Source organism: Nannospalax galili, unplaced genomic scaffold, assembly GCF_000622305.1.
Source record: "Nannospalax galili isolate Female #2095 unplaced genomic scaffold, S.galili_v1.0 scaffold95, whole genome shotgun sequence".
Lineage (NCBI taxonomy): Eukaryota > Metazoa > Chordata > Mammalia > Rodentia > Spalacidae > Nannospalax > Nannospalax galili.
The window spans coordinates 4,928,724-4,953,924 of NW_008342393.1; the positions used below are offsets into that span (position 1 = coordinate 4,928,724).

The window sequence follows — 25,201 nt, forward strand, 5'->3', positions numbered from 1 at the left end:
AAAAAAAAAAAGAAAGAGTATTGTCACTGTATAGACAATCTACACTGTAAAGTGTGTTAGTTGTACTAAAATTCTCAGCTCTCAGCAAGAGAGATTTCAGCCACACACCTGGATGGGAGACCCCTTTCTTTTCCCTCATCCACTTATTCTGTCTTTCTATCTTATCTCATGTCCCTCTACCTCTCAAATGCTGGGTCTACACCTGTACCATCACACCTGCCTCGGTGTCTTTTATTTAACATTATTTTATGAAGCCATTCAAATTGTCTGGTGTGGTCACTAGTCCTTTGCTGTCCTTACTGTGTGAACTTAGAAGCGGTAAGTCACCATTTATCTTTTCTACTGGTGTTGGGCATTTGGACAGTGTCCCTATTGGAGGTGACACAAATATCTCAACCTGGATTTGGAAATTAGCTCATAGGCAGCAGTGACCCTGCCTCAACCTGAGCTGTCAGTCTTCAGAGAAAGGGTTGATTGAGAATAGCTCTGCCATCCCTGAAGCTCTCAAAGTGTTTGTCAAACTCAGATTTAGCTGTGTTTCAAGGCCAGAGGTTTAAGGCCAATAACTCATTGAAGCAGATTGTTAAGGAAACATAACATCCTGAGGATAGGGAAGCATAGTCTGTGTTCTTACCACCGCAAATCATATGTCACTTAACACTCTCCTCTCCCTTCGGTGCTTCCTAAGGAAGTATTTGTAATGCTTGCATAAATACTTATATAAGAGCTACATAAAGAACACGTGACCTTCTGTGATTGACTTCTTTGACTTAGCATAAATATTTTTAAGGGTTAGCCATGCTGTAGTGTATCAGGGTTTTTTTGTTGTTGTTGTTTGTTGTTGTTGATGTTTTGTTTTTTTGATAGGGTCTCATGTAGTTCAGGCTGACTTCAAACTCACTATGTAGCTGAGGACCCTTTTACCTCCACATCCCGGGTATGTGCCACCATGCCTTGATCATACAGTACTGGGGACAGAACTCAGGCCTTCAAGCATGCTAGGCAAGCACTCTACCAACTGAGCTGCATCTTAGCCCTGTACCTTTCTTCTTTTTGTGACCAAATAACATTCCATTGTATGGATGGATATCCTACATTTTGTTTATCTACTTCCCTGTTGCTGGACACTAGGTGGAAGCTTTTTGGCTGTTTTGAATAGTGATGCTAGACATATTCATGGGGAAGTTTTGATCTGCAATCTTATTTAAATATTTCTCTTTTTTTTCCTTTCTTTTTTGAGACAGTCTCATGTAGCTCTGGCTGACCTCAAACTCCCAATGTAGCCTAGGATGACCTTGAAATTCTGGTCCTCCAACTCTACTTCCTCATAATTGGAATTATAGCCTGAGCCACCATGTCTGGTTTATGTGGTGTTGGGAATTGAACCCAGGGCTTCATACAGGCTAGGAAAATAGTCTACCAACTGAGCCACATCCCTAGCCCTATTGTTTAAACATCTTAATTGACTTTTCTCCTTTTTAGGAGCCACATTCTATAAAAGTGAGGTGTGTTCTGGTAGAGTAAATGAGGTTGGTTGAATAAACAAAGAGCTAACAAGTAAAAACAAAGAACGAAAGCAGAGTGATCATTTCAAAGTGGCTTTCCTTAAAAGACTGGGCAGAGATGAAGATGTAGAAAAACAACTGATTGGTCAGCATTAGATTATTTGAGGTTACTTTTCTTCTTTCTTATGTTAGGACTGAAACTCAACACTTTGTGCATGTAAGCACTCTACTGAGCTCCATCTCCAGCCCCGAGCGCACCATTTTTTAGTGTAAGGATTAAGGTAGGAGGGCTTCATTTTCATACAGACTGAAACTGTTTAGGAAATATGGCTGTTGTCTCATTGGTCTGGCATTTTGAAATTTCAGGAAAACAGTTGAGTCTTATTTGATAACCCAGAGCTTCAGACTGAGTGACTCCATTTTGATTTTAGTCTTGTCTGTTGGATCAGTGTAAGAACTTAAGTCCAAAGCAATGATCCCTTGTAATTGTGTGTGTGTGTGTGTGTGTGTGTGTGTGTGTGTGTGTGTGTGTGTGTTGGAAAGGGTAGAGGTCAATGTTGAGTCTCTTAAATCTCATCTTATTTTTAAATATTTTGTACATTTATTTATTTATTTAGTGTGGAGGTCAGAGAACAACTTGTGGCAATCTTTTCTCTCCTTCCACCATGTGGGTCCTAGGGATTGAAATCAGGTTGTCAGGCTTGGCAGCAAGTACTTTTACCTGCTGAGCCATCTCGAACGACCCGCCTTATTTTATTTTATTTATTTATTGAGACCTGGTCTCTCATTGAACCTGGAGCTCACGTATTTGGGTAGGCTGGCTGGCCAGCAGCTCTTCCCCCCATCTTCTTGGTCCCCCTTCCCCAGTGCTAATATTGTAGGTATACACTGTGCTGCCAGCTTTTTACGTGGGTGCTGGGGAACCAAATTCAGGGCCTCATTCTTGTATGACAAGTCCTCTCTCCAATCCCAAACTCCAATAATTTTTATTGAATAGTTTGAGCACTTGCTTTCAATTTGTTTGGGTATATTTCTAGGAATAGACTTGTCAGGTCACATGGTGATTCTATGTTTTGCTTTTTGAAGAACCACATTCTGTTTTCCACAGTGCTTGAACCATTTTATATTCCCACCAGCAGTGAACAAGGATTCCAATTTCTTCACATTCTCATAACACAGGAACACTTACTTGGTTTTTGCCTTCTTCTAAGTGAATTTTCAGTCAAGTTCTCAGTGAATTAGTAGTTTTGTATGTGTATGGGTGTTGTTTATTTATGTGTGTGCAGGTACACAGGTTTGTGCAGGTGTGTGCATGAACGTGTGCACATGTGTGTAGAGGCCAGAGGACAAGCTCAGGTGTCATTTCAGGTGCTGTCCATGTTGGTCTGGTACTCACTGATTAGGCTAGGCTGGCCAGTGAGCCCCTGGGATCCTCGTCTCCACCTCCCCAGTGCTGGGGTTACAAGTATATGCCATTATGCTGGGTGTGGTGATGCACGCCTTTAATCCCAGCACTCAGGAGGCAGAGGCAGGTGGATCTCTGTGAGTTCAAGGCCAGCCTGGTTTACATAGTGAGTTCTAGGCCAGCTGGGGTTACTAGAAGACCCCTATCTCAAAAAGACTAAAAAATATGCTATTACACCCAGCTTTTTACATGGATTCTGAGGATACAACTTGGGTTTCAGTTGTACAGCAAGCACTTTACAGGCTGAGCCATTCCCCCAGCCCCTCAGAGTTTTAATTTGTATGTCATATGCTGGTTGGAAAGATATATATTCAAGTGCTTTGCTTTTTTCCTTCTCCTTTTCACAGTACTGGGAATTGAACCCAGGGCCTCATACATGCCCTCCAAGAGCAAATGCTCTTCCACTAAGCTACACCCTCAGGCCCCTTTGCCCATGTTTATTGAGTCATCATGCATTTATTCAACTGACCGTTTGTAGGAGTACTTATGTTCTAAATACTCAGGCACTGGGAATAAAGTGTGAACACATCAGCTGCCAACATCAAGAAGTCAAGAGATGTTTTTTGTTCCCAACTTCCTTATTTCCAACTTAAATGAAATCAGATCTGGGCATGTGTTTTCACACACCAACTCTCTGAGGGCACCTTTAGGTGAGGCTGGGCCTTGTCTCTTGTTCTCATGAAACACCCACTTGGATTCAGTCCCATGTGGCCACTGAGAGTTTTGGGGTTTCAATCCCTAATTGAAGCCACACAGTTTCTGCCTTTTAGTTCTGTGAGTTGAGACTAATGGGGTCTGCTGGCTCTCCTCCTCCAACTCTTTCAGCTTCTTATGGCACAAATGTTTCTTTTTTTAATTTTTTAATATTTTATTTATTATTTTTATTTTATGTGTACAACTGTATCGCCTGCATGTATGTGAGTGCACCCGTGTTGTGCAATGCCACGGAGGTCAGAAGAGGGCTTTGGATTCCCCTGGAACTGGAGTTAAGGATGGTTTGTAAGCTGCCAAGTGGGTGCTGGGAATCTAACTTGGGTCCTCTGCTAGAGCAGTCAGTGCTCTTACCGCTGAGCCATCTCTCCAGCCCTGGCACAAATGTTTCTTAAAACTTCCCCAGATCTCTTTAAAAATATAAAAAGAAGTGGCCATCCTTTGGGGCCAGGTGTTAGGGTGTGTGCAGAGAAGGAAAAATCAGTTTGTGCTTGGGCTTCTGAAACAACTAAATGACAGGGGTGGTTCCTATGTTTATGAGCAAATTGCATTGGTAGGAATTTCTAGAACTCTTTTAACTCTTTGGAGGAGCTGCCTGTTTCCCACTCAGCACTGCCCTACCCTCTTTCATTGCTTTTTAGAAGTATGAAAAAAAACAAAACAAAACAAATAGCATTGAAGTTAGAGACCTTCTGGTAACTAGACAAAGGAAAACTCCAAAGAAGAGGCAGGCCTGGCAGTGAATCGAGGCAGTTGCCCTGGTTTCCATTTCAGACTCAGCTGTTTCCCATCCTTGCTGAACCTTGGCATCTTTGCATGTCAACTTCCTTACTTTGTTCATAATTCACCTGCACTTCAGGGTCTTGTTATGTATGGCATGGTTTTCACTATGTAGCTCAGGCTGGCCTCAAATTCTCGGTAGTAGCCGCCTAAGTACTGGGATGCAGGTGTGTATGCCAATGAAATCCATTCACTGAGAGTGATATAAAGGAGATGGGAGTTTCTTGCTTGAAGACAACTCTCTCTGTTCCTGGTGTGGGACATCCTTATTGAGGCACCAGCTCCTTCTTTCCTGGCTCCGTGGTGCCTGAGATCACCATGCGTTCCACATGCTACCATCCTTTTCGTAATCACCTATGCCATGTGACAGCATCTGAGAGTGGGAGCCCAAGGTCAGGTGCCAGTGGAACATGGGAGCGCTCTTTGTTTGCAGGCACACTGTTACTGATACTTTTCAACTGTCTTTCCTAGGGACACCACCTGCCTCCTAAACCTGTTGCCTATTCTGTCTTTGAACTTCAGGCTCAGAGGAGAGAAACTGACCCACTGAGGAGCCAAGAAACCCAAGGCCCTGGATCCCAGCTCTGGGTCCAATCATGGGGGTTACCAGTTCCTCAGGAATTATCATAGTGACCTTCACCCTTAATGAGGCAGGGGTCGGGGTACAGGTGCAGTGACCCTTTATAAGATCTGTCTCTGTGCAGCTGGCTCTTGCTGGCTCTTCTGACCACCTCATTGTTTCCAGGAAGGTGCAGAAGGCACCTTGCCTCTAGCTTAGGGTGGTCCTGCCCCTACCCTGCTGCTTGGGGATTAGGCTTAGAGTTAGGAAAAGAGTAGTCTAAGCTTACAAGACTAGTTACAAGAAGGTCTGGAGAGAGACTGGTGATGTAGGTCAGTTGGTAGAGTGCTTGCCTAGTATGCACGAAACTTTGGCTTCAGTCCCTATCACAGAATAAAACTGGGTGTGGTAGTGCATGTCTGTAATCCCAGCACGCAAGAGGTGGGGGCAAAAGTTCAAGGTCATCGTCCTCTGCTACATCGTAGTGAATTTGAGGCGAGCCTGGGTGAGATACATGAGCTTCTGTCTCAAAAGAAAAAAAAGATCTGGAGAAAGCTTAGTGGTCCCTCCTTAACATAAACAGTTGGACCGCTGGCTAAGTGTGCCAGGCCTCTGGTACTGGGGAGGTCCAACCTGGTACCATCCAGATCATGGCCTCTCTCCCACAGTTCTGGAGAGATGAACTACACCAGCCCCTTGCCTATCGGAGGCCTCAGCTATGTTCAGGGCCACACCAACTTCCATCTTGTCAATACAACTGTGGGTGAGTGCCTGGATGCCACAGCACAGAGATTCCCCAACCGAGAGGCTTTGGTTATCCTCCATGAAAATATCAGGCTGACCTTTGCACAACTCAAGGAGGAGGTGAGTACTGGCCTTGAACCTTCAAAGAGCAGCTGCTAGTCCCCAACTGTTGTAGTTGGGTGGAGCTGCAAAGTAGGTACTTGACTGTGGAGCAGTGTGCCAGGGTTGCCTGAGGACCCCAAGGGTTGGTATCAGATGGGGACAGAAGCAGAAGTGGCCCCGATGCCTCCTGTTAATAGCTCCTAGAGTATTTGTTGACTATGTGGACTTCCTGCCTCCATCTCTGGTTTGTGAAGGTCTGAAAATCCCTTTGTTCCTAGTGATTCCTGGGCCAAGGGAGGAGGTAGGAGACATGGGTTGCCTCCTGCTTGCCTTCACCTTACCACTTGGTCCCTATCTCTTTGTACCAGGTAGACAAAGCTGCTGCTGGCCTCCTGAGCCTTGGTCTTCGCAAGGGTGACCGGCTGGGCATGTGGGGACCCAACTCCTATGCATGGGTACTCATTCAGTTGGCCACTGCGCAGGCAGGCATCATACTGGTAAGAAGGGGTTTACCTGGCACAATTGAGTATGTGGAGGGATGTCACTCAACAGGAGCTCTTGACAGTGGAACCAAACCAGTATCTGGCTGGTTCAGACCTGGTAGTGCTTTCTCCTAAGGCTCACTGAAGAGCCCTGGCAAAGTGAAGGATGCTTCCTTGTGCCTTCTGAGAGGGGCAGTGGGAAGGACACTCACATGCCCTCCCTGTTCCCCTAGGTATCTGTGAACCCAGCCTACCAGGCCATAGAACTGGAATACGTCCTCGGAAAGGTACTATTAGTTCCTGATCGGAAGGGGGTTGTGATGCACTTTATAGAGGCCAATGGGATGAGAAAGGGCATACTCTTTGGATGACATTACAGGATGTCCCTCCTCAGGATGGATGAGATTGGAAGGAGGCCTTAGGTATGGGTATGGGTAGGTCATAAGGCTGATGCATGTGTTGAGGGAGAGTGTATGTGTGTGTGTGTGTGTGTGTGTGTGTGTGTGTGTGTAGTATATGATGTACATATGTCTAGGGGTGTGGTTTGTATGTCTATGGGCTGATTTGTATGTGTGTGTTGTAGTGGCAAATGGTGTGTGTGTGTGTGTGTGTGTGCGTGTGTGTGTGTGGTGTTGCATGGGTATGTGAGGGTAGTGTACCTATGTGTATGAGGTATGTGTGTCTAGGGGTGTGGCATATATGTTTAGAGGCTAATTTGTATGCGTGTATTGGAGTGGTGAATGTACTAGTGGTGGTGATGGTGTGTGTGTGTGTGTGTGTGTGTGTGTGTGTGTGTGGTGTTGCATAGGTGTGTCAGGGTAGTTATCCATGTGTATGGGAAAGAGCAACTGATTAGTGAGGACTCCTTTAGAGCCCCAGTCTGGGGTTTCTTGCTGACCACAGATGGGGGCTTCTCTTCCCATAGGTAGGCTGCAAAGCTATTGTATTCCCCAAGCAATTCAAGACCCAGCAGTACTACAACATCCTGAAGCAAATCTGTCCAGAACTGGAAAAGGCCCAACCAGGAGCCTTGAAGAGTGAGAGGTGGGCATGTCCTGGGTTTGGGGACTATCATATGACATCTCAAACTCACACACCTCTTATCAAACCCTGGACTTGCCTTTGGCCACTTCTCACCATCCTCTCTTCTCTGTCTCTCAGACTCCCAGATCTGACCACAGTCATCTCTGTGGATGCCCCTTTTCCGGGGACCCTGCTGCTGGATGATGTGGTGGCTGCTGGTGGCAAAGAGCAACATCTGACCCAGCTGCGGTACACCCAGAAGTTCCTGTCTTGCCATGACCCCATCAACATCCAGTTCACTTCGGTAGGACAGAGGTCTCCAGCTGATGCATGCCCTCTGCCCTGTGACCCTTCCCCAGGATGGGGAGATGGCAGAGGGAGTCAGGAGATCAGCACTCCCACGTGACCCATCAGCAACTGGTGTTTTTGTCACACATCCTTTCTGGACCCTGTTACTCCCAGTGCAGTACAAATTCACAGAGTCACCAGGGTTCAGAGGGGCAGAGTTGGTAGATCTCATTCATGGAGAATCAGAGGCCCCAGAGGGAGTTTTCCGAAGGCCACTCAGCTAACTGATGATGGGAGTTTTCTGAGATACCTTATGCAAATGGTACAAGGACAGAGATCTTCTTTCTGCAGTTTTAGATCCCAACATCTGGCCCTGTGCAGTTCATCGTGCATAAACAAAGGGAGGAAATGGATACAAGGCAGCCATATCCTAGTCTTTGAACTCCTAGCCTGCTATTCTCTGGAAAGTTGACTGAGAATGGGAAGGAAATCGGGAGAAAGAGGCTAAGCTCTCACTTGCTTATCTTCTCAGGGGACAACAGGCAGCCCCAAAGGGGCCACCCTTTCCCACTACAACATTGTAAACAACTCCAACCTGATAGGCCAGCGCCTGAAGATGCCTATGAAGGTGAGGCAGGGTTGGGTCTTGGTGAGGCTTACAGGTTGCGGTAAGTGGCTGGGCAGGAGTGGGACAACTTGCTGGGTTCCCCCTGCTGGCTGGAGGAACTGGCTCCGTGATAGACCCAGCCTCCTGTCTCCATCTTCAGACACCAGAGGAGTTGCGACTTGTCCTGCCCAGCCCCCTGTACCACTGCCTGGGCTCTGTGGGGGGCACAATGGTTTGTATGCTACACGGCGCTACCCTCCTCCTGTCTTCTCCGAGTTTCAACGGCAAGCAGGCGTTGGAAGCCATCAGCAAAGAGAAGTGGGCATTGGTGGACAAGTCACCTGTGGGCTAATGAGACCCTCCAAATCCTCATTCCTGGGCCTACCCTCCTTTTTCCAAGATGCTTCCTGTCTCCAGCCAGGAGACCTAGGGTGGGGGTAGTGGGGACTCCCAGGAGAGGACCAGGTGCTGCCTTGAGCTTCTGCCTGTTCCCTGGCTTTGGCCTTGACCCTTACTGAAGGTTCATGTTGGGTGGGGGAGGAGTTCCCTTTCACTCCCAAGCCTAATTTTGAGACCTTCCTTTGCGCAGAGGCTCCTTCCTGTATGGCACTCCCACCATGTTTGTGGATATCCTCAACCAGCCAGACTTCTCCAGTTATAATTTCTCATCCTTACGAGGAGGTGGGGTTGGGTAGAGGGCAGCCAAGCTTGGGGTGGGGTCTTCTTCCCTTACCCTGGTGAGCCAACCGGTTTTTAATACAGGTGGTGGGAAGGGCATTGTAGCAATGTGGATGAGAGAGGGAGGCAAATTCCCAGTGTCAGTGTCCCTAGATGCTGGACTTTTTTTTTTTTTTTTTTGAGACAGGGTCTCACTATGTATCCCTGGCTGGCCTGGAACTCTCTGTGTAGACTAGGCTGGCCTCAAACTCATAGAAATCTGCCTCCCTATGCCTCTGTCTCCTGAACAGTGAGATTAAAGGTATGCACCACCACACCTAGCACCAAGTTCAGCTTTTATGTCCTGCATCAGGCTCTAGGTCACTCACATAGTAGATGATGGGGGTGCAGTGGGCCTGAAGAATGGGGAGCTGTGTTAGCCTCTCCTGTTTTCCTGCAGTACTGAGGGTTGAACCAGGTCATCTGCATGCCAGGCAAGAGTTCTACCACACAGTTATAGCTGTTTTTTACTGTTTTTGAGACAGGATCTGACTCAGTTACCCAGGCTGGCCTTGAACTCACTCTGTAGCTCAGGCAGACCTTGAACTTAAAATCTCCGTCTCTGAGCCTCCCAAGTAGCTGGCATTATAGGCCTGCACGACCAGTCCCATCAGCCTCTCTTTCTGATTCAGGTGTGATTGCTGGGTCCCCCGCACCCCCAGAACTGATCCGAGCCATCATCAACAAGATGAATATGCACGAGCTGGTGGTAAGTAGTGGTCAGAGCCAGGGTAGCTAGGAGAAGGCCAAGCCTAAAATGAGTATACACTGACAAGCCATATCAAAAGCCCAAAAGAGACCCTCAGGGCTAGCCCCTTCTCCAGGAAGCAAAGGCAGGATGAGACAGTCTGATCTCATCAGGGTCTGGTGAGGTATGGGGATAGGTGAGAGGGGAGTGAATATTATACACACATAAATTTATGTTTATAGAAATCTGGGACAGAAACGCAGAATGGAAGGATGTGTAGCCAAGCACCGGTGTCTTGTTAGTATGTCTTGGCAGGAGGGGGATGGCAGAGTTGGGACATGGGCTTGAGATCTTTTCTGGAAATAAGGATGGGATAACGGGCTGATGTTTGTTTCCAAATGGTAAGGAAGGAGGGAACTGAAGAAGGCAATTAGGGGATGGTGACCATCCTGATGACTACTGTATTTTAGTTCTGATGGACTCAGGGGAGAGGGTTCAGCAATAGCTTCTCTGAGAGGAGCCATGGCAGGGCTCAGGCACAGTGGCTGGGCAAGGGCTCTATATCCTCCCTTGGAGAAGTGGTAGTAGAGAACCCAATGTCCCCTGCCAGGATGTATCTAGATGGGTAGTAGAGACCCTGCTGGGTGGAGCTGGGGTGGGTAGTAGAGAACCCAATGTCCCCTACCAGGATGTGTGGGAAGCTCTGTGCATCAGCAGAGGCTGTAGGGGAGTGTAGGTGGCAGTGGGAAGGTCAGTAGTCTCTCCAGCAGAAGGCAAAGGCCAGTCACCAGGACTGGCTGGGTCAGGACCTGCAGTGAGAGAAGGATGGGGTCAGGACTCCAGCAGCCCAGGCAGCATCAAAGGGGATGGTGGGAGTGAGTCCTAGGCAGAACCCTTGATGGGGAGTCCCATCCTCCCCTCCTTTTCCTGCCCCTCCAGTGATAGGAGTGTCATTCCTTGTCGGGAATCTGAAAAGAGGGGCAATGGTAGCCTGCTTGCCGGCCCCCACCTATTTAATGGTGGCCAGCTTTCTTGGACCTCTTGGTGGGGAACTTGCAGCTGCGGAGGGCATCTGTGTCCCGAATGTGCTGGCCCCTGAACTTGGCAGGTGAAGAGCAGGTGGCATCCGGGCGAGAGGACTTGGCTTCCAACCACCTGGCGAGAAGAGTTGTTGGGCTTGGGGAAGATGGATGGAACACTTGGGGAAGGGACAGTGAGTTGCAGGGCCAAGATGGACTGAGGCTCTCAGTCCCAGGCCCACTAGGTAGAGCAGATCTAGAATGTATGCCCAGGCAGTCTTACTGCAGGATCGTCATATGAAGGAGGAATTTGGGGATAACATGGGGGATATTCTCACCGCCGAAGGCCCCTGAGCTGGCAGGTGCATTTCCAAGGATTGTTGGTGAGGGTGAGTGTTTCCAGGTTGTCAAAGGGGAAGTTGGCGGGTAGCTGATTCAGGCGGTTATTCTCCAGATGGACGTGTTTCAGTGTGGTCACACCCAGGAAGGCACCATCTGAGAACTGGGGAGATGAGGAGGGCAGGAATAAGAACCCCAACTCCCCAGACGGTCAGAGTCTTTCCCTAGACACACAAGCACTACCCCAATGAAGAGTTGCAATTTTCCAAGTAGAATGACCAAGTTGTCTGGATGATGTAATCCATTTTTGAGATGGAAAAGTGGAAAAAGTCCAGTCTTTTGGCTAGGGCCATACCAGCGAGTAAACAGTAGCTTCAAGACCACACCCTGCCCCCCACCCTCTAGGCAGCACACTCCCTACACAAACACGGGGCCTGGGGAGCACCTAGAGCTTGGCTCCAAGAGCCCAGGCTGGCACACAGTGAACTTGGTGTTTGGTGGGATGGGCAATGAGCCTAAACTCCCCACAGCCCCCGGGTCCTGGGATTTCCCCCAGTGCTGTCCCTGTTGCTCCTTCTGCCCCTGCCAGATGCTATTTGTGGAGCCACCTTGGTGGGGACTTTGGCCAAGTCGGACAGCTCTGGAGGAAATGTTCTATTGGTGCCCCCGTCTCAGTCTTCAGGCCACAGTTCCTGTCTGGCCTCCACCCAAAATCAACTCCCGATGAGCTGTTCTACTGTCCCTGAAAGACCATTCTGGTCCTGGTGAGCCATCAAGTGGTCTACCTTTAGCTGTGGTAGAACCTGGATGATGAAGGCCTGTCCAGAAGGCTCTATCTACCTAGACAGAAGTTGGCTACTGCCCAAGTGGGATTCTGCCTTCATTCCCTGTCTATGTTCTCTCTCTCATAACCTAGGTTGAGATGTGGCATTCTCTGGTAACAAAATGTCCCTCTATCTGGTTCTGGTTCCCACCTAAACCACCTGGATGAAACCCCTGTATCAGGGTGATTTTCTAGTACCAAGAACGGTATTCTGCACCTATATAATAGAACCCCATGAGGTGAGATGGGGCAACCCAAAGGGGAAAGAAAGAGTGAGAAGATGGACAGGGGTTGGGTCTGGTAACTGGGGTAGACCAAAGGGCAGCAAGCAGTTTGGGGAACAGGGAGTCACAGTCTGTTCTCTAAGAAGCCACCTAGGGACTTGTGTGTACCAAGGGTTGCCTCTGTTTCTTTGTGGGGCCCGTGGCACCATTGCCCTCAACCTGGTGGAGTCTTTGGCTCCCATGCCTTGATTTCCCTACTCAGTGAAATGGACCTGAGTATGCAGTGAATTGAGTGTGTGTGGACCCAGGGAGAGGATGGGGCGTCCATTAGCATCTCTGGTGGTGTGGAAGAAGCCTCCTTAGGTATTTGCTCCCCCATTCTCCAGCCCCCCATTTTGCATTAGCACACAGACCAGCCCCCAGCAGGAACAGGGTGTCTTTGTGAGTCTGATTCACTAGGCGTCTCTGGAAGGCTCCTCAAAAGACAAACCTTCCTTTATGGTAGGTTTACTGGAGACTGGGAAAACTGCAGAGGAGGGGTGGAAGGCCCAACAGGAAGAGGTGGCTGCTGCTCATAGTGAGGTTTGGAGCATGCTACAGATGCCTCCTGAGAGGCCATTTGTGGGGCCAGGACAGCCTCCTCCCCTCTTATAAGGAGGAATCCCAAGAGGACACTGCTGAGAAGCAGCTGGGCAGGGATTAGGGTGGCAGTGTGACAAGTGAGGGAGAGAGGAAGAGGGTGGTGATGTGTCAAAGTGAGGGAGAAAGGTGGCAGAGCCTTGGTGATGTCCTGAGGGTTGGGAGTCCATGAGGAGGAAATGTAGTCCTGGGCTGGCCTCCGGGAAGGGAAGAAGGAGCTAGAGGAGCTCTGCAGCAGGGCACTCACCTTCTCTAGGTTGGTATTATCCAGCCAGAGTGTCTCCAGGTACCTGCCAAAGGACTGGAAGGCGCTGTCAGGGATGCTCTTCAGAGGGTTGTGAGACAGCTTCAGCTCCTCCACCACCCGAAGTTTGCTCAGGGCAGCTGAGGGGTAGCTGGACAGCTGGTTCTTGTCCAGGTGGAACTTGGCAAGGTTCTCCACATCATCCAGGGCACCAGGCTGCAGGGAACTGAGGGAGTTTTCTGACAGGTAGAGCCAGCGCAGGTCCTTGGCCCCCTGGAAGGCACCTGGGCGCAGCTCTCGGATTTTGTTGTTGTTGAGCTGCAGGATGAAGAGGTTAACTAGAGGGGAGAGCAGCCCTCGGGGCAGCTCGGTCACCTTGTTGTGATCTAGATAGAGGTAGGTGAGCTCGGTCAGATCGTCAAAGGCACCGGCTCGCAGCACGCGGATATCGTTGTGGGACAGGTACAGGTAGATGAGCTGCTTGAGGCCTCGGAAGGCGCCGGCGGCCACCTCTCGGATGTTGCAGTGCTGCAGGTGCAGGGAGACCAGGTTCGGCATGGTCCGAAACGAGTTGGCAGCCAGCACTGGGAAGTTGTTGCGCTGTAGGTTGAGCAGCTTGGTCTTCTCTGACACCTTGGGGATCTTCTGCAGCCCCACTTTGTCGCAGATGACGTGCTGCAGGTCGCCGTGGCAGTGGCAGTTCTGGGGACAGGCGGCCAGTACCGGCAGGAGGCCGGCGACAAGGCCCAGGCTGAATAAGAGCGCGCAGGCCATGGCCAGGACGCCTGAAGCCAGGACTCGGGGCTGCGGGCGGCGGGGCGCGGGCAGCGGTGAGTCCTCGGCTCTTGGGTCTCCTGCCCATTTATAGGGCAGCCCTAACCGCAGCCCGTGGCCGAGCCAGCTACTACGTGGAGCTTCGAGGCCACCGACTTAACCCCCTCCCACCCGGAGATGCAACCCTGTGCTGGGGGTTCTTCGCAGCTGGCGACTGTGCACCGGGCTGGGGGGGGCGTGGCCCTGAGCCCCAGCCCCTTGCTTCCTGCTCTCAAATGCGATGCTGCCTCTCCCCCCACCTCTGCTACCTTGGACGCCCACCCCAGGGAGGTAATGGGTGTGTCTAGGGTCCCGAATTTCCACCAGGGAGAGGGAGGCGTTCTTAGAACTTATTTATTTGCTTAAGTTTGAGTCTCCTTGCCCCCTCCCCCATACACCCTTGGCAAGCAGGGTACCCTAGACCTGGGGAGGGAGGAAGTGGGGGCCCGACACCGGATGCGTCTCGCCGCGGTCGGCCAGCCGGCGGCGCTTTAATGGAGCTCTTGTGCGATGCCGCCGGAGCGTGGGAGCCGCATGGCGTCGGGCTCCCTCATCTGGCTAGACCCGCCCCAGCATATCCCAAAGAGTTGAGACAGGGTTGCCTCTGCCTCTTCACAGAACCCGTGGGCACCAGGTCTGCAGGAGCCCAGGTTGTGGGCTTGCTCCTGACCCCTCTCCTTAGCTCTGAGCTTGTGATTCTGTCCCTTGCACCCTCAACCCCTTTTTCAAACAGAAAAGTGGGAGCTGGTATGTGTGTGCGGGTTGTGGGGAGTGGACCACATAGGACTGGCAACAAACCTGGAGACCACAGACCACTGAATGAGCACATTTGCACCATCCTCTCCTTAATCTCCCCACCAAGTCCTTCTCCCCTCCCATCCCCCGTGGTTAGGACCCAAGCCTGACAGGTCTCAGAGTGGCAGCCTAGTGGCGCCAAGGTGTACTTGGCAGAGGACTGTGAGGACGGGTTGGATGTGGGGGTCCTGACTATGGGGGAGCAGCCCTGGCCACTCTGGCCACCAGAAGCTAGACTGTGGGCAGCCCCACCCCATGGGTCAGGTCTCAGTGCTCACTTGTCAGCCAGAATCTGGAGTCCTGTGGAGAGGAGCTGGTGAGCAGACAGGTCATAGCTCTTACCTGGGCTGCCTGGCAGGAGATTTTGTGTTTGGGGAGGTGGTGGAGGAACCAGACCCCCAGCTATGCCAGAGCCACATGAGTGGATGTGTAGGAATGGGGGGACACCAACAGAGATCGAATAGAGTACAAAGTTGCTCTCCTAGATGCACTCCTGTCACCCAGTACCTAGTTGCCAGGACTTACTCTTCTCTAAGCCCCTCTTAACCCCTACCTTTAAAATGGGGAGGGTTGATATCATTCCTGGCCTAGAACATTCCCTGGTGGTATTTAGGCTGGCTGCTGGTTTTTCTGTTGCTCAGGATGTTCTAACCACTGGAGGTGTGTGTATGTGCCACAGGCCTTTTAAATTCCTGCTCTGGCTCTACTTTTATTTTGATGAAAATAGATGTACAGGAAAGTCTCCAGAGCTTGGAGAGCACCCACCCTAAGTCAGGCACTTGTCCCAGATTGGAGGGGGGGATGTTGTGTCTGCACCTTTCCCAGCTGGACCAAGCAAGACAAGCTGGCTTTCTCATCAAGTTTATGGGGCCTTTGGTTTGGAAGGGAGGGACAGAGGATGTTGTGATCTGAAATCAAGAAGGTAGGACTAAGGCAGCCTGGGGATGGGAGAAGTGTGGCTGTTGGTAATGCCAGCAACTGAGGCTCTATAAGAACAGGGGACTAAGAGAGCCCTGGTCATGAGAGACTGGCTTCCTTATTCCCAATTCTGTTTCAGATCAGGGACCCCTGCAGACAACTGGCTCCTGACCTCTGACCCCTAACCCCCTACCAATGCCATCTCAGTTCTTACCATTGAGCTCCCTGGGTAGCTCACCCCAGCCCTCTGATGTCATTGAGTTCCATTCTGGCCCCTCTAGGTTGTTTATGGAACCACAGAGAACAGTCCTGTGACCTTCATGAACTTCCCTGAGGACACCCTGGAGCAGAAGGCCGAAAGTGTGGGCAGAATTATGCCTCACACAGAGGTGAGCCCCTGACTGATGAAGTCCCCCAGAGCCCAATTTCCACCATTTGAGGACACTTCCTGCTTTCTATCAGAGATCCAAACAACTCACTCAGATATGGAGAGCCCCTGCAGCAGGGGTTTGCCTGTGCCTGGCTGGGCTCTCTGTGGGCTGAAGCAGGAAAGGGGAAAAGCTGGGACAGCGGCCCTGAGCAACCGCCAGCTGAACCTCTCCTCAGCCACCCTTCCTGTCTGAGGTGTGTTTTTGCCAAGCCCACTGTCTGTTTCAGGGCAGCCAGGGCAGTCTCAAAGAGGAGCCAGGGCACAGAGATTTTTTTTTTTTCCTACACAGCCCTTTTCTCCCCCCACAGGTCCCTACCTCTCATTCTTTTGATTGAACATAAACCCTTCTTTTCCCAAGCAGCCCATCCCTTGAGGGTCCCTTACACTTTAAATTCTGCCCCAGAGCAGACTCCTAGCTATGCCTCCTCTCTGGCTTCAACTGTGGAGCTTTATGCAGGTAGCCCTGAGTTTCCCTGCTTCTGTGCCAGGGTGCCCACATAGTTGCTCCCTCTCAGGCTGGTCCCTGCCCTCTTCTCTCCAGTGGTCCTTCTGGGAGGTATGAGTGTGCAGGGTCATGAACCTCCATCCCCATGTTCTCCACAGCTTCAGTGCCACCTTCTTTGGGATGCACCCTGGAAGTTGCCAGGCAGGCATCCTTCTCCCCATACTCCAGACATTGAAACACCCAGACCTGGCTTCCTTTGGCACGTTGGCTATGGCTCTTTGTCCACTAGGCTTTCAGACTCTGCCTCTCCTGTTCACATGGTGCTGCCACGCCACCCTCTTCAGTTTATTTACTGCCTCGTGGGAAGTGAGAGGAAACAAACTACTTTACCTTCTATCTGGTTTATAATCCGGCATCTGACCTGGCAGTCTTCAGTCCTCTTTCTACGAGGCAGATCCTCACCCTGTCCTGTTCACCACCTTGGCCTGGGCCTCAGTTGTTCTTTCAGGCCTAATTTGGGTCTCTGCCTGGGGATGGGTCTACTCTGGCCTTTTTTTTTCTTTCCCTGAACTGGGATGGGTAGAGCCAGGGGGCTTCATTCCTAGGGAGACAGAAGAAACACCACCCCCCATTCCCTGGGAACCATCCTGAAGAGAGTGGGATATTCAAGCTTCAAACTGACCTATCCCAGGCCCAGATCGTGAACATGGAGACAGGGGAGCTGACCAAGCTGAACACACCGGGGGAACTGCACATCCGAGGGTACTGCGTCATGCAGGGCTACTGGGGTGAGCCACAGAAGACCTTCGAAACTGTTGGACAGGACAAGTGGTATAAGACAGGGTGAGACACCAGGATGGGGTGGACGCTCTGGATAATGAGCAGGGCAGAGGATCCTGAGGCTGAGCTGGGAACATTAAACTAAACCAACACAAGGAAGACATGAATTTTAATAGGGTCTCTCCTGCCCTAGAGACTTGATTTCCAAAATTTAGCTGGGGCTGTATTGGCAGAGTACTTGCAAAGCATGTGTGAGGCCTAGGTCCAAGCCCCAGTACTGTTCAAAACAAACAAACCAAGAAACAAAAGGCTTCCAAGAGCTACTGGAGATGTATCTCAGTTGGTAGGGTTCTTGCCTAGCACGCATGAAGTCCTGGGTTCAAACTCTGCCACCACATAAACTGGGCATGGTGGCATGTAATTCTAGCATTTGGGGCTGGAGAGATGGCTCAACGGTTAAGAACACTGACTGTTCTTGCAGAAGACCTGGGTTTGAATCCCAGCACCCATATGGCAGCTAACGGCTGTCTGTAACTCCAGTTCCAGGAGATCCAACAGTTTCTTCTGTCCTCCATGGGCATTGCACGAAACGGATGGACTTACCTACATATAGGCAATACACGCATACACATAAAAATAAAATAGATAATAAAATATTTTTTAAAATTCTAGCATTTGGGAGGTAGAGATAGGAGGATGGGGAGTTCAGCTATATATTGAGTTCAGGACCAGGATAAGATCAATGAGGAGACAGAGAGGGAGAGAGAGAGGAGAGGAGGCCGGGAATATAGTTCCATTGTTCCATTGGTAGAATACTCGCTTAGCACACACTTAGCCCTGAGTTTTATGCCCATCACTGTATAAACTGGGTGTGGTGGTGCACACCTGTAATCCCAGTGCTCTAGTGGTAGAAGCGGGAGGATCAGAAGTTCAAGGTCAACCTTGTGAGAACTTGACTCAGAACAAACAAAAATATGGCCAGGCCAGGGAGATGGCTCAGTGAGTAGGGACACTTACTGCCAAGCTTGATGACCTGAGTTTGATCCCTGGAACCCACATGGTAGAAGGAAAGAACTGACTCCTGCAAATTGTTCCCTGACTTCTCCGCCTACCAACACACACAAAATAAGTTTAAAAAAAATCCCCAAGCCAAAATGTGTGCCATACATACAAATGTGTGCTAGGGTAATCTTACCTAGCATGAAGACAAGACACTAGGACAGCACACTACATCTGCATCCCCAAAATCTGAGCCAGGATTCAGCATATCATTTAGTATCTGTGCACGTTCTCAGTGCATACCTGCTATGTGCCAGTACCAGCGCTATTCTTGACCTGATGGGCCAGTGGGACGCAAGATGAGAGTGCCCCTGCTTCTCCTTCCTACATGTCTGGTACAGGAAGACAGATAATTTCAGACATCAAAAAATCAAATGGGGTTACAGGAGAGGAAGCAGCTGTGGCAGGGAGGGGAGGTTTTCTTAGACCAGGGTCAGAGAAGGCCAGCCATAAAGGCAAAGTAGCGTATAAATAGGAAGAAAGAGGGAGAGACAGAGAATGTGATATGTACTGTACTGATTTCTTTTTTCTTTTTCTCTGCCAAGACTGTAAGCTCAAGGGAATGCGTTTCAGTCCTCCAGGGACTCCTAGAGTCTAGGACAGTGGGAACACATAGTAGGTGCTTAATAAATGTTCTGTGACTGAGCAAATAAGTGAGCTAGTAGGTTAGCCCAATAAAGCAGAGGTGAGAGGCCAGTCCCGGGCTTTCCTTACAGAGACATTGCCTCGATGGATGAGAAGGGCTTCTGCAAGATTGTAGGCCGCTCTAAGGACATGATCATCCGGGGTGGTGAGAACATCTACCCGGCAGAGCTCGAGGACTTCTTTCACACACACCCACAGGTGCAGGAGGCGCAGGTGAGGCACCCATCACAGGTGAGCCCAGGTGGTCTTCCAGAAACAAAGGATCACTGGAACAGGTTGATGTCTGATATTTGTCTTTGACCCTGGAAAGGTGGTGGGGGTGAAGGACAACCGGATGGGAGAGGAAGTCTGTGCCTGCATCCGGCTGAAGAGTGGGGAGACCACCACAGAAGAAGAAATCAAAGCTTTCTGCAAGGGGAAGGTGAGAGCCCCAGTCAGCCTCACTCACTTACCTATCTCTCCCTGCCAGTCAGCCTGGGTGGGACTGGGAGGGGTATGCTGCCCTGATGAACCCAGTTTCCCAGCCAAGTGAGACTTCTTGTCCATACCTACAGCCCTTTGACCCTGCCCAGCCTCATGCTTTCCTTCTCTGGTCTGCAGATCTCTCACTTTAAGATTCCCCGCTACATCGTGTTTGTGGAAGACTATCCTCTCACTGTCTCTGGAAAGGTGTGTAAGTTGGTACTGGCCTGTGGGCCTAGTTGCAGAAGGCTAAGTGGCCCCACCTATTCCTCCCTCAGCAATGAGCTGGTGAGGTGGGCAATAGGAGGGCCTACCAGTCCATCCTGGTTGGTCCTGGGCTTTCTTGGGTATAGCACTAAATATCTGAGAGTCTGCCCCCCTCCCCCACTGCCATTCCCAGGCAAACCACGATGGTCAGTCACCATAGCACCACAACAGCAGATCTCACTTTCTCTTCTAGATCCAGAAATTCAGACTCCGAGAACAGATGGAACAACATTTAAAACTGTGAAGCAAAGGAAGTGTCCTCTGATCCCTCCCCAGCCTTCTCTGCCTTCCCCAGCCCTTCCAACCCCAACCCTCCGCAACCCTCCCCAGCATTCCCAGCCCTCCCAGCCCTCCTGGGCCTCCCCATACCCCTTTGTTGTCTTTGTGACTTGGCATAAAGACTTCCCTGTTTGGCTGGTGTGTGGCTAGTGTGCTCTTTGGAGCTCCTGTGGGATGAAGAATGGAAGAGACAGGAGGGAGCCAGCTTCTTCAGACGTAGTCCTCTGGGCACTTTTTTTCCCCTTGAGGTTCCAACTCCATTTAAAAAATTTTAATTTTACTCATTTAATTTTTTTTTCAAATCATTGCCTCAGATTAGTCCAGCAAGAATCAATCCTGCCTTGCCCCCACTGCCACCTTTGCTGGGTATCCTAGAGCCTCTCTAATGTTAGACAACCATTTTTCCACTTAACTACACTCCCAGTCCAAGAATTACTCTGCTTTATTTTATTTTATTATGTTTATGAGTGTTATGCCTACATGTGTGTAAGTGTACCCTTGTGCCATGTTCATGGAAGACAGAAGTGGGGTTCGGATCCCCTGGAACTGGAGTTACAGATAATTGTTAGCCCCCATGTGGGTGTTGGGATTTGAACCCCAGTCTTCTGTAAGAGCAGTCAGTGCTCTTAACCGCTTAGCTATCTCTCTAGCCCCAAATTGTTCTGTTTTTAAAAAATAACAGCTTTTGAGGCTGGAGAGATGGCTTGGTGGTTAAAAGTATTTCCTGCTCTTTCAGAAGACTCAAGTTTGATTCTGAGCAGTCATGTTCAGTGGCTCACAACCATCTGTAACTCCAGTTCCAGTTGCTTTGATGCCTTTTTCTGGCCTCTGTGAGCACCTGCATACATATGACATTCACACAGACACACAAACATACTTGTAAACAAAAATAAGTCTTAAATGACAGCTAGGATAGATAGCAGTTCGGATCACTTGCTGCCCTTCCCGAGGACCTGAGTTCTGTACCAGCCTTCACATCAGGTGGCTCACATCAGGTGGCTCCGGCCTCTGAGCACCCCCCACACACATGTGTCGTATACTCACACAGACACATACACATGCACATAAATAAAAATAAATCTTTAAAATAAAATAACAGCTTTATTGAGATACAATTTATATCCTATCCAATTCACCCATTTTTTGTTTTGTTTTTTAAAATATTTACTATTTTTATTTTATGTGTATGAGTGTATTGCCTACATGTATATAAGTGCACCCATGTTGTGCAATGCCTGCAGAGGTCAGAAAAGGATATTGGATTCCCTGGAACTGTAGTTAAGACTATTGCTAGCTGCCGTGTGTGTGCTGAGATCTGAACCCGGTTCTTCTGAAAGAGCAGCCAGTGCCCTTAACTGCTGAGCCAACTCGACAGATCCCTGGTTTTCAGTTTTTTTGAGGCAGGGTCTTCCTGTAGCCTCAATTGACCTGGAACTCACTGTAGTCCAGGCTGGCCACAGTCTCACAAAGATACACCTGCCTCTGCCTTCTGAGTGCTGGGATTAAAGGTGTGTGCCACTACACCTGACTAGTTCACTCATTTTTAAAGAGTACATTTTTTCTGTGGGTTTGAAAAATATTTGCATATATGTATAACTTTCACCAAAGTCAACTTTATTTTTTGTTTTGTTTTGTTTTGCTTTGTCTTTTTGAGATAGGGTCTCCCTGTAGCCCCAGCTGGCCTGGAACTCACTATGTAGATCAGGCTGGCCTTGACCTCATAGAGATCCACCCATCTCTGCTTTCTGAGTGCTGGGACTAAAGGCTTTAAACATTGTCATCACCTCATAAAGAAACTCTGTAGGGGCTGGAGAGATGGCTCAGTGGTTAAGGACACTTGCTGCTCTTGCTGAAGACCCAAGTTTGCTTCCTAGAACCCACATGACAGCTCAGAACCTCCTGTAACTCCAGCTTCAGGGCATCTGGTGCCCTCTTCTGGCCTCCTTGGGCACCAGGCACACAAGCGCGCACACACACACACACACACACACACACACATACACACATTCAGGCAAAACAGTCATACACATAAAATAAAAATAAGTGTTAGAAACTATATCTTATCTTGTTTTATCTTATCTTGTTTTCATGGCTCCTGGCCCTTGTTGGCTCCCTGGTCCCCTTCATGCTGTGTGTTATTTTGATGCTTGCTTACTATAAGATTTCTTTGCTGACAATTACTGCCATTTGTTAAAATCACTACAAAACAGGTCATGGTCAATTATCAGACTTTGGATTCTCCCGAGATAAAGATGAGTTGGCCCTTAGGGCTTGTGATGGCACTTCTCCATTTTTAAATCAAACAGGGGGAGATGTTGGGGAACCCTGCTGTTTAGGGTCACAGTCTCTCCATGTCCGGATAGCCCCAAGCCTTTCTCAGTGGGGCGCCTCCTACTCTCTTCCTGACTCACCTTTGAAGTGGCCGTCACAGATACATGACCTCTGGCATAGGAACTACCAGGTTTTAATCAGGCATTGTCTGACAGCCTGAGAGAAGCCCACGGCCACATGTAAATGGGGCATCCTAGGAGCACCTATCAACTGAGGCTTTTGCTACTGCCTCCACACTATAAATCTTCTGGTTTCACCCCAATAAAGCAGAGCTGTATCACTGAGTCTGACTGAGCTGTATCCTGTGAACTTGTCTGGAGCTGTATCCTGTGTTACCAGCCTGTGATTCAGTCTTCTCGGAGGGGGCTGTCCTTCCGTCAACAACCACTCGCGAAGATCTTCCTTTCGCTGTTCCTGCACCTCCCCTCGTGATCCGGTGGCCAACAGATCGATCGCGTACACAGAGGGAGTGTCTGGCAGCTTGGAACAGAACCCGCCTGGCAGCTGACAGTGACCCGCAGAGCCGCCAGCGCCTAGTAGCCGCGGAGAGCCAGGAACCCGCACAGCAACGCGGCACACGAAACCCGCGCACCCCAGCCAACAGCTGGCATAGCAGTGCGCAACCCGCCGCACCACAGCAACAAAGAAACTCCGTAGGGGCTGGAGAGATGGCTCAGTGGTTAAGGACACTTGCTGCTCTTGCTGAAGACCCAAGTTTGCTTCCTAGAACCCACATGACAGCTCAGAACCTCCTGTCACTCCAGCTTCAGGGCATCTGGTGCCCTCTTCTGGCCTCCTTGGGCACCAGGCACACAAGCACACACACACACACACACACACACATACACATTCAGGCAAAACATTCATGCACATAAAATAAAAATAAGTGTCAGAAACTATATCTTATCTTACTGGACATGATCATACATGGCTGTAATCTCAGTATTTTGAATGCAGAGGCAGGGGACTGCTGCAAGTTCAAAGTCACCTTGGGCTACATAATGATGCTGTCTCAAAATAAAATTAAGACAATAAAAAAACGGAGAGTACAAGCAAGAGAGTGAGGAATAAAAAAGAAAAGGAAGGAAACCTACTCTGTATCATTCTCCACCCAACCAACCCAATTTTTTTACCATTTTTTTGAGACAGGGTCTCACTATGCAGCCCTGGCTGGCCTGAAACTCATTGTGTAGACTAGGCCTCAAACTCACAGATATCCACCTGCCTCTGCCTCCCAAGGGCTGGGGTTAAAGGTATGCACTACCACAAGTAACCAACCCATTTTTATTTTATTTTATTCTTTTTTTCTATTCATTGTTTGGTTTTCTAATTTTTATTTTGGATTTTTTTTCTTTTCTTTTTTTTGAGACAAGGTCTCCCTGTAGCTGCAGCTGGCCTGGAACATACTATATAGACCAGGCTGGCTTCAGTCTCACAGACAGCTGGCTGTCTCTACCTCCTGAGTGCTGGAATTAAAGGTGTGTGCCACTATGCCCAGCTGTTTGTTTGTTTTTGACACAGGGTGTCCCTGTAGCCCCAGATGGCCTGGAACTCACTATGTAGATCAGGGTGACCTCAATGTCACTGTAATAGGGCACCTTCTTGACCATAGCTACACCATGTTAAAGTTTAGGCTGACTCTTGTCTCTGAAATTATCAGGACGTTGGCCCAGAGTATGGGAACACATGTCAGCAGGACCCCAGTTGTCTTGAGAACAGGTCAGTATGTTCCAGAGTGAACCTGCTAACTTCAGACTTATGGCTTCTGTATGTTATGCTTCTACAAAATAGTAACTGTTGCTTAATAGGATAGAAATCGTTAAGGGGGCTTTGCACCTGTAAGCTTGGGAACTTAAATTTTCACCCCTGGTTATGGTTTCTCTGTATAAAAACTTACCCTAGAGATGGCTTGGGGCTACACACTTGGGTTCTGACACCCTGTGTAGCCGCTGGCCAGCAAAGACTTTCATTTGGCAAAACTTTGTCTGAGTGGTCTTCTCTGGTAAAGCACCGCACACCATTTTTGGAGGCCCCAGCGAGATCCCAGAGAATTAGACCTCAGGCCCTGGGGGACTGGAGCAGGGAAGAAGTGCAGGTCTGGGCAGACTGCTAGAAGGGTATCCCCTGAGGTGTTCCAAGGCCTCAGGATTTCTGCCCTCCTGTTGCCCTGCTGTTCCAGCATTTTTTGATGTCCCCACCCCAAAGGAGTTTTGAAGAAAGATGCCTGTTTCTGGAAGCCTCCAGAGGTTGGTTACTGTCAGGGGCACCCTCAGAAGGTTACTTAGGGGGCTGGATACAGCCACTAATCCAGTGTCCAGGGAGTCAGCAAGATGTTTCTGACTGCCCTCTGTAACTAACCTGGTGGATGAATGTTTTGTATGATGGCCATCATGTGACTGTTTTGTTGTATTTGTGCTGGTCTTTTTTGTTGTCTGTTTCTGTCAATCCGTCATTTATGAGGGGAAGTGAGTTGATTCCTCTGAAGTGTATGCTTTAATCTGCCAATCTTGTCATTTATGAGGGTGTCCTAGTTTGCTTCTCCATTGTTGTGACAAAACACTCTGACCACTACCAACTTGGGGAGGAAAGGGTTTATTCAGCTTACATCTCCCAGGTTCATCAGGGAGCCCAAGGTAGGAACTCAGGGCAGGAACCTGGAAGGAGGAGCTGGAGCACAGGCCATGGAGGAACGCTGCTTACTGACTTGCTCCCCTGGCCCCTGCTCAGTCTGCTTTCTTATGCAACATAGGCCCACCTGCCCAGGGGTGGCACCACCCACAGTGGGCTAGGCTCTCCCACATCACTCAACAATCAAGAAGGTGCCCCATGGACATGGCCACAGGCCGGTCCAATGAAGGCAATTCCCCAATTGAGGCTCCCTCAACCCAGGTGTGTCAAGTTGACACTAAAGCTATCCAGTACAGAGGGGGAACAAGTTGACTCCTCTGAAGTTTTTGCTTAAGTATGTTAGAGGTGGTTTCGATCCATCCACCTCTGTGTTGCCACCCGCACCACACA

At 49.5% G+C, this 25,201-nt stretch overlaps 2 protein-coding genes across 2 annotated transcripts in view; one reads left to right on the plus strand and one right to left on the minus strand.

Annotated features, from left to right (window-relative positions):
* Positions 1–19,993, plus strand: part of Acsf2 (acyl-CoA synthetase family member 2) — a 40,724-nt gene extending 20,731 nt beyond the window's left edge. The window contains exons 2-16 of the mRNA XM_008838346.3: positions 5,689–5,884; positions 6,235–6,363; positions 6,582–6,635; positions 7,274–7,392; positions 7,510–7,675; positions 8,192–8,287; positions 8,427–8,584; positions 8,856–8,947; positions 9,616–9,692; positions 15,767–15,874; positions 17,052–17,203; positions 18,916–19,057; positions 19,155–19,265; positions 19,445–19,513; positions 19,767–19,993. Of these exons, the coding sequence (XP_008836568.1) occupies positions 5,689–5,884; positions 6,235–6,363; positions 6,582–6,635; positions 7,274–7,392; positions 7,510–7,675; positions 8,192–8,287; positions 8,427–8,584; positions 8,856–8,947; positions 9,616–9,692; positions 15,767–15,874; positions 17,052–17,203; positions 18,916–19,057; positions 19,155–19,265; positions 19,445–19,513; positions 19,767–19,817 (1,720 nt within the window). The 3' untranslated portion in view covers positions 19,818–19,993. The remainder of the gene's footprint in view (positions 1–5,688; positions 5,885–6,234; positions 6,364–6,581; positions 6,636–7,273; positions 7,393–7,509; positions 7,676–8,191; positions 8,288–8,426; positions 8,585–8,855; positions 8,948–9,615; positions 9,693–15,766; positions 15,875–17,051; positions 17,204–18,915; positions 19,058–19,154; positions 19,266–19,444; positions 19,514–19,766) is intronic.
* Chad (chondroadherin) lies at positions 9,699–14,073 on the minus strand. The gene is made up of 4 exons (XM_008838344.2): positions 12,963–14,073; positions 11,029–11,192; positions 10,681–10,826; positions 9,699–10,480 (listed from the first exon to the last, which is right to left on the minus strand). The coding sequence occupies exons 1-3, from the start codon at positions 13,731–13,733 to the stop codon at positions 10,685–10,687; spliced, it is 1,077 nt and encodes a 358-aa protein (XP_008836566.1). The 5' UTR covers positions 13,734–14,073; the 3' UTR covers positions 9,699–10,480; positions 10,681–10,684.
* Positions 19,994–25,201: the final 5,208 nt, after the last annotated feature.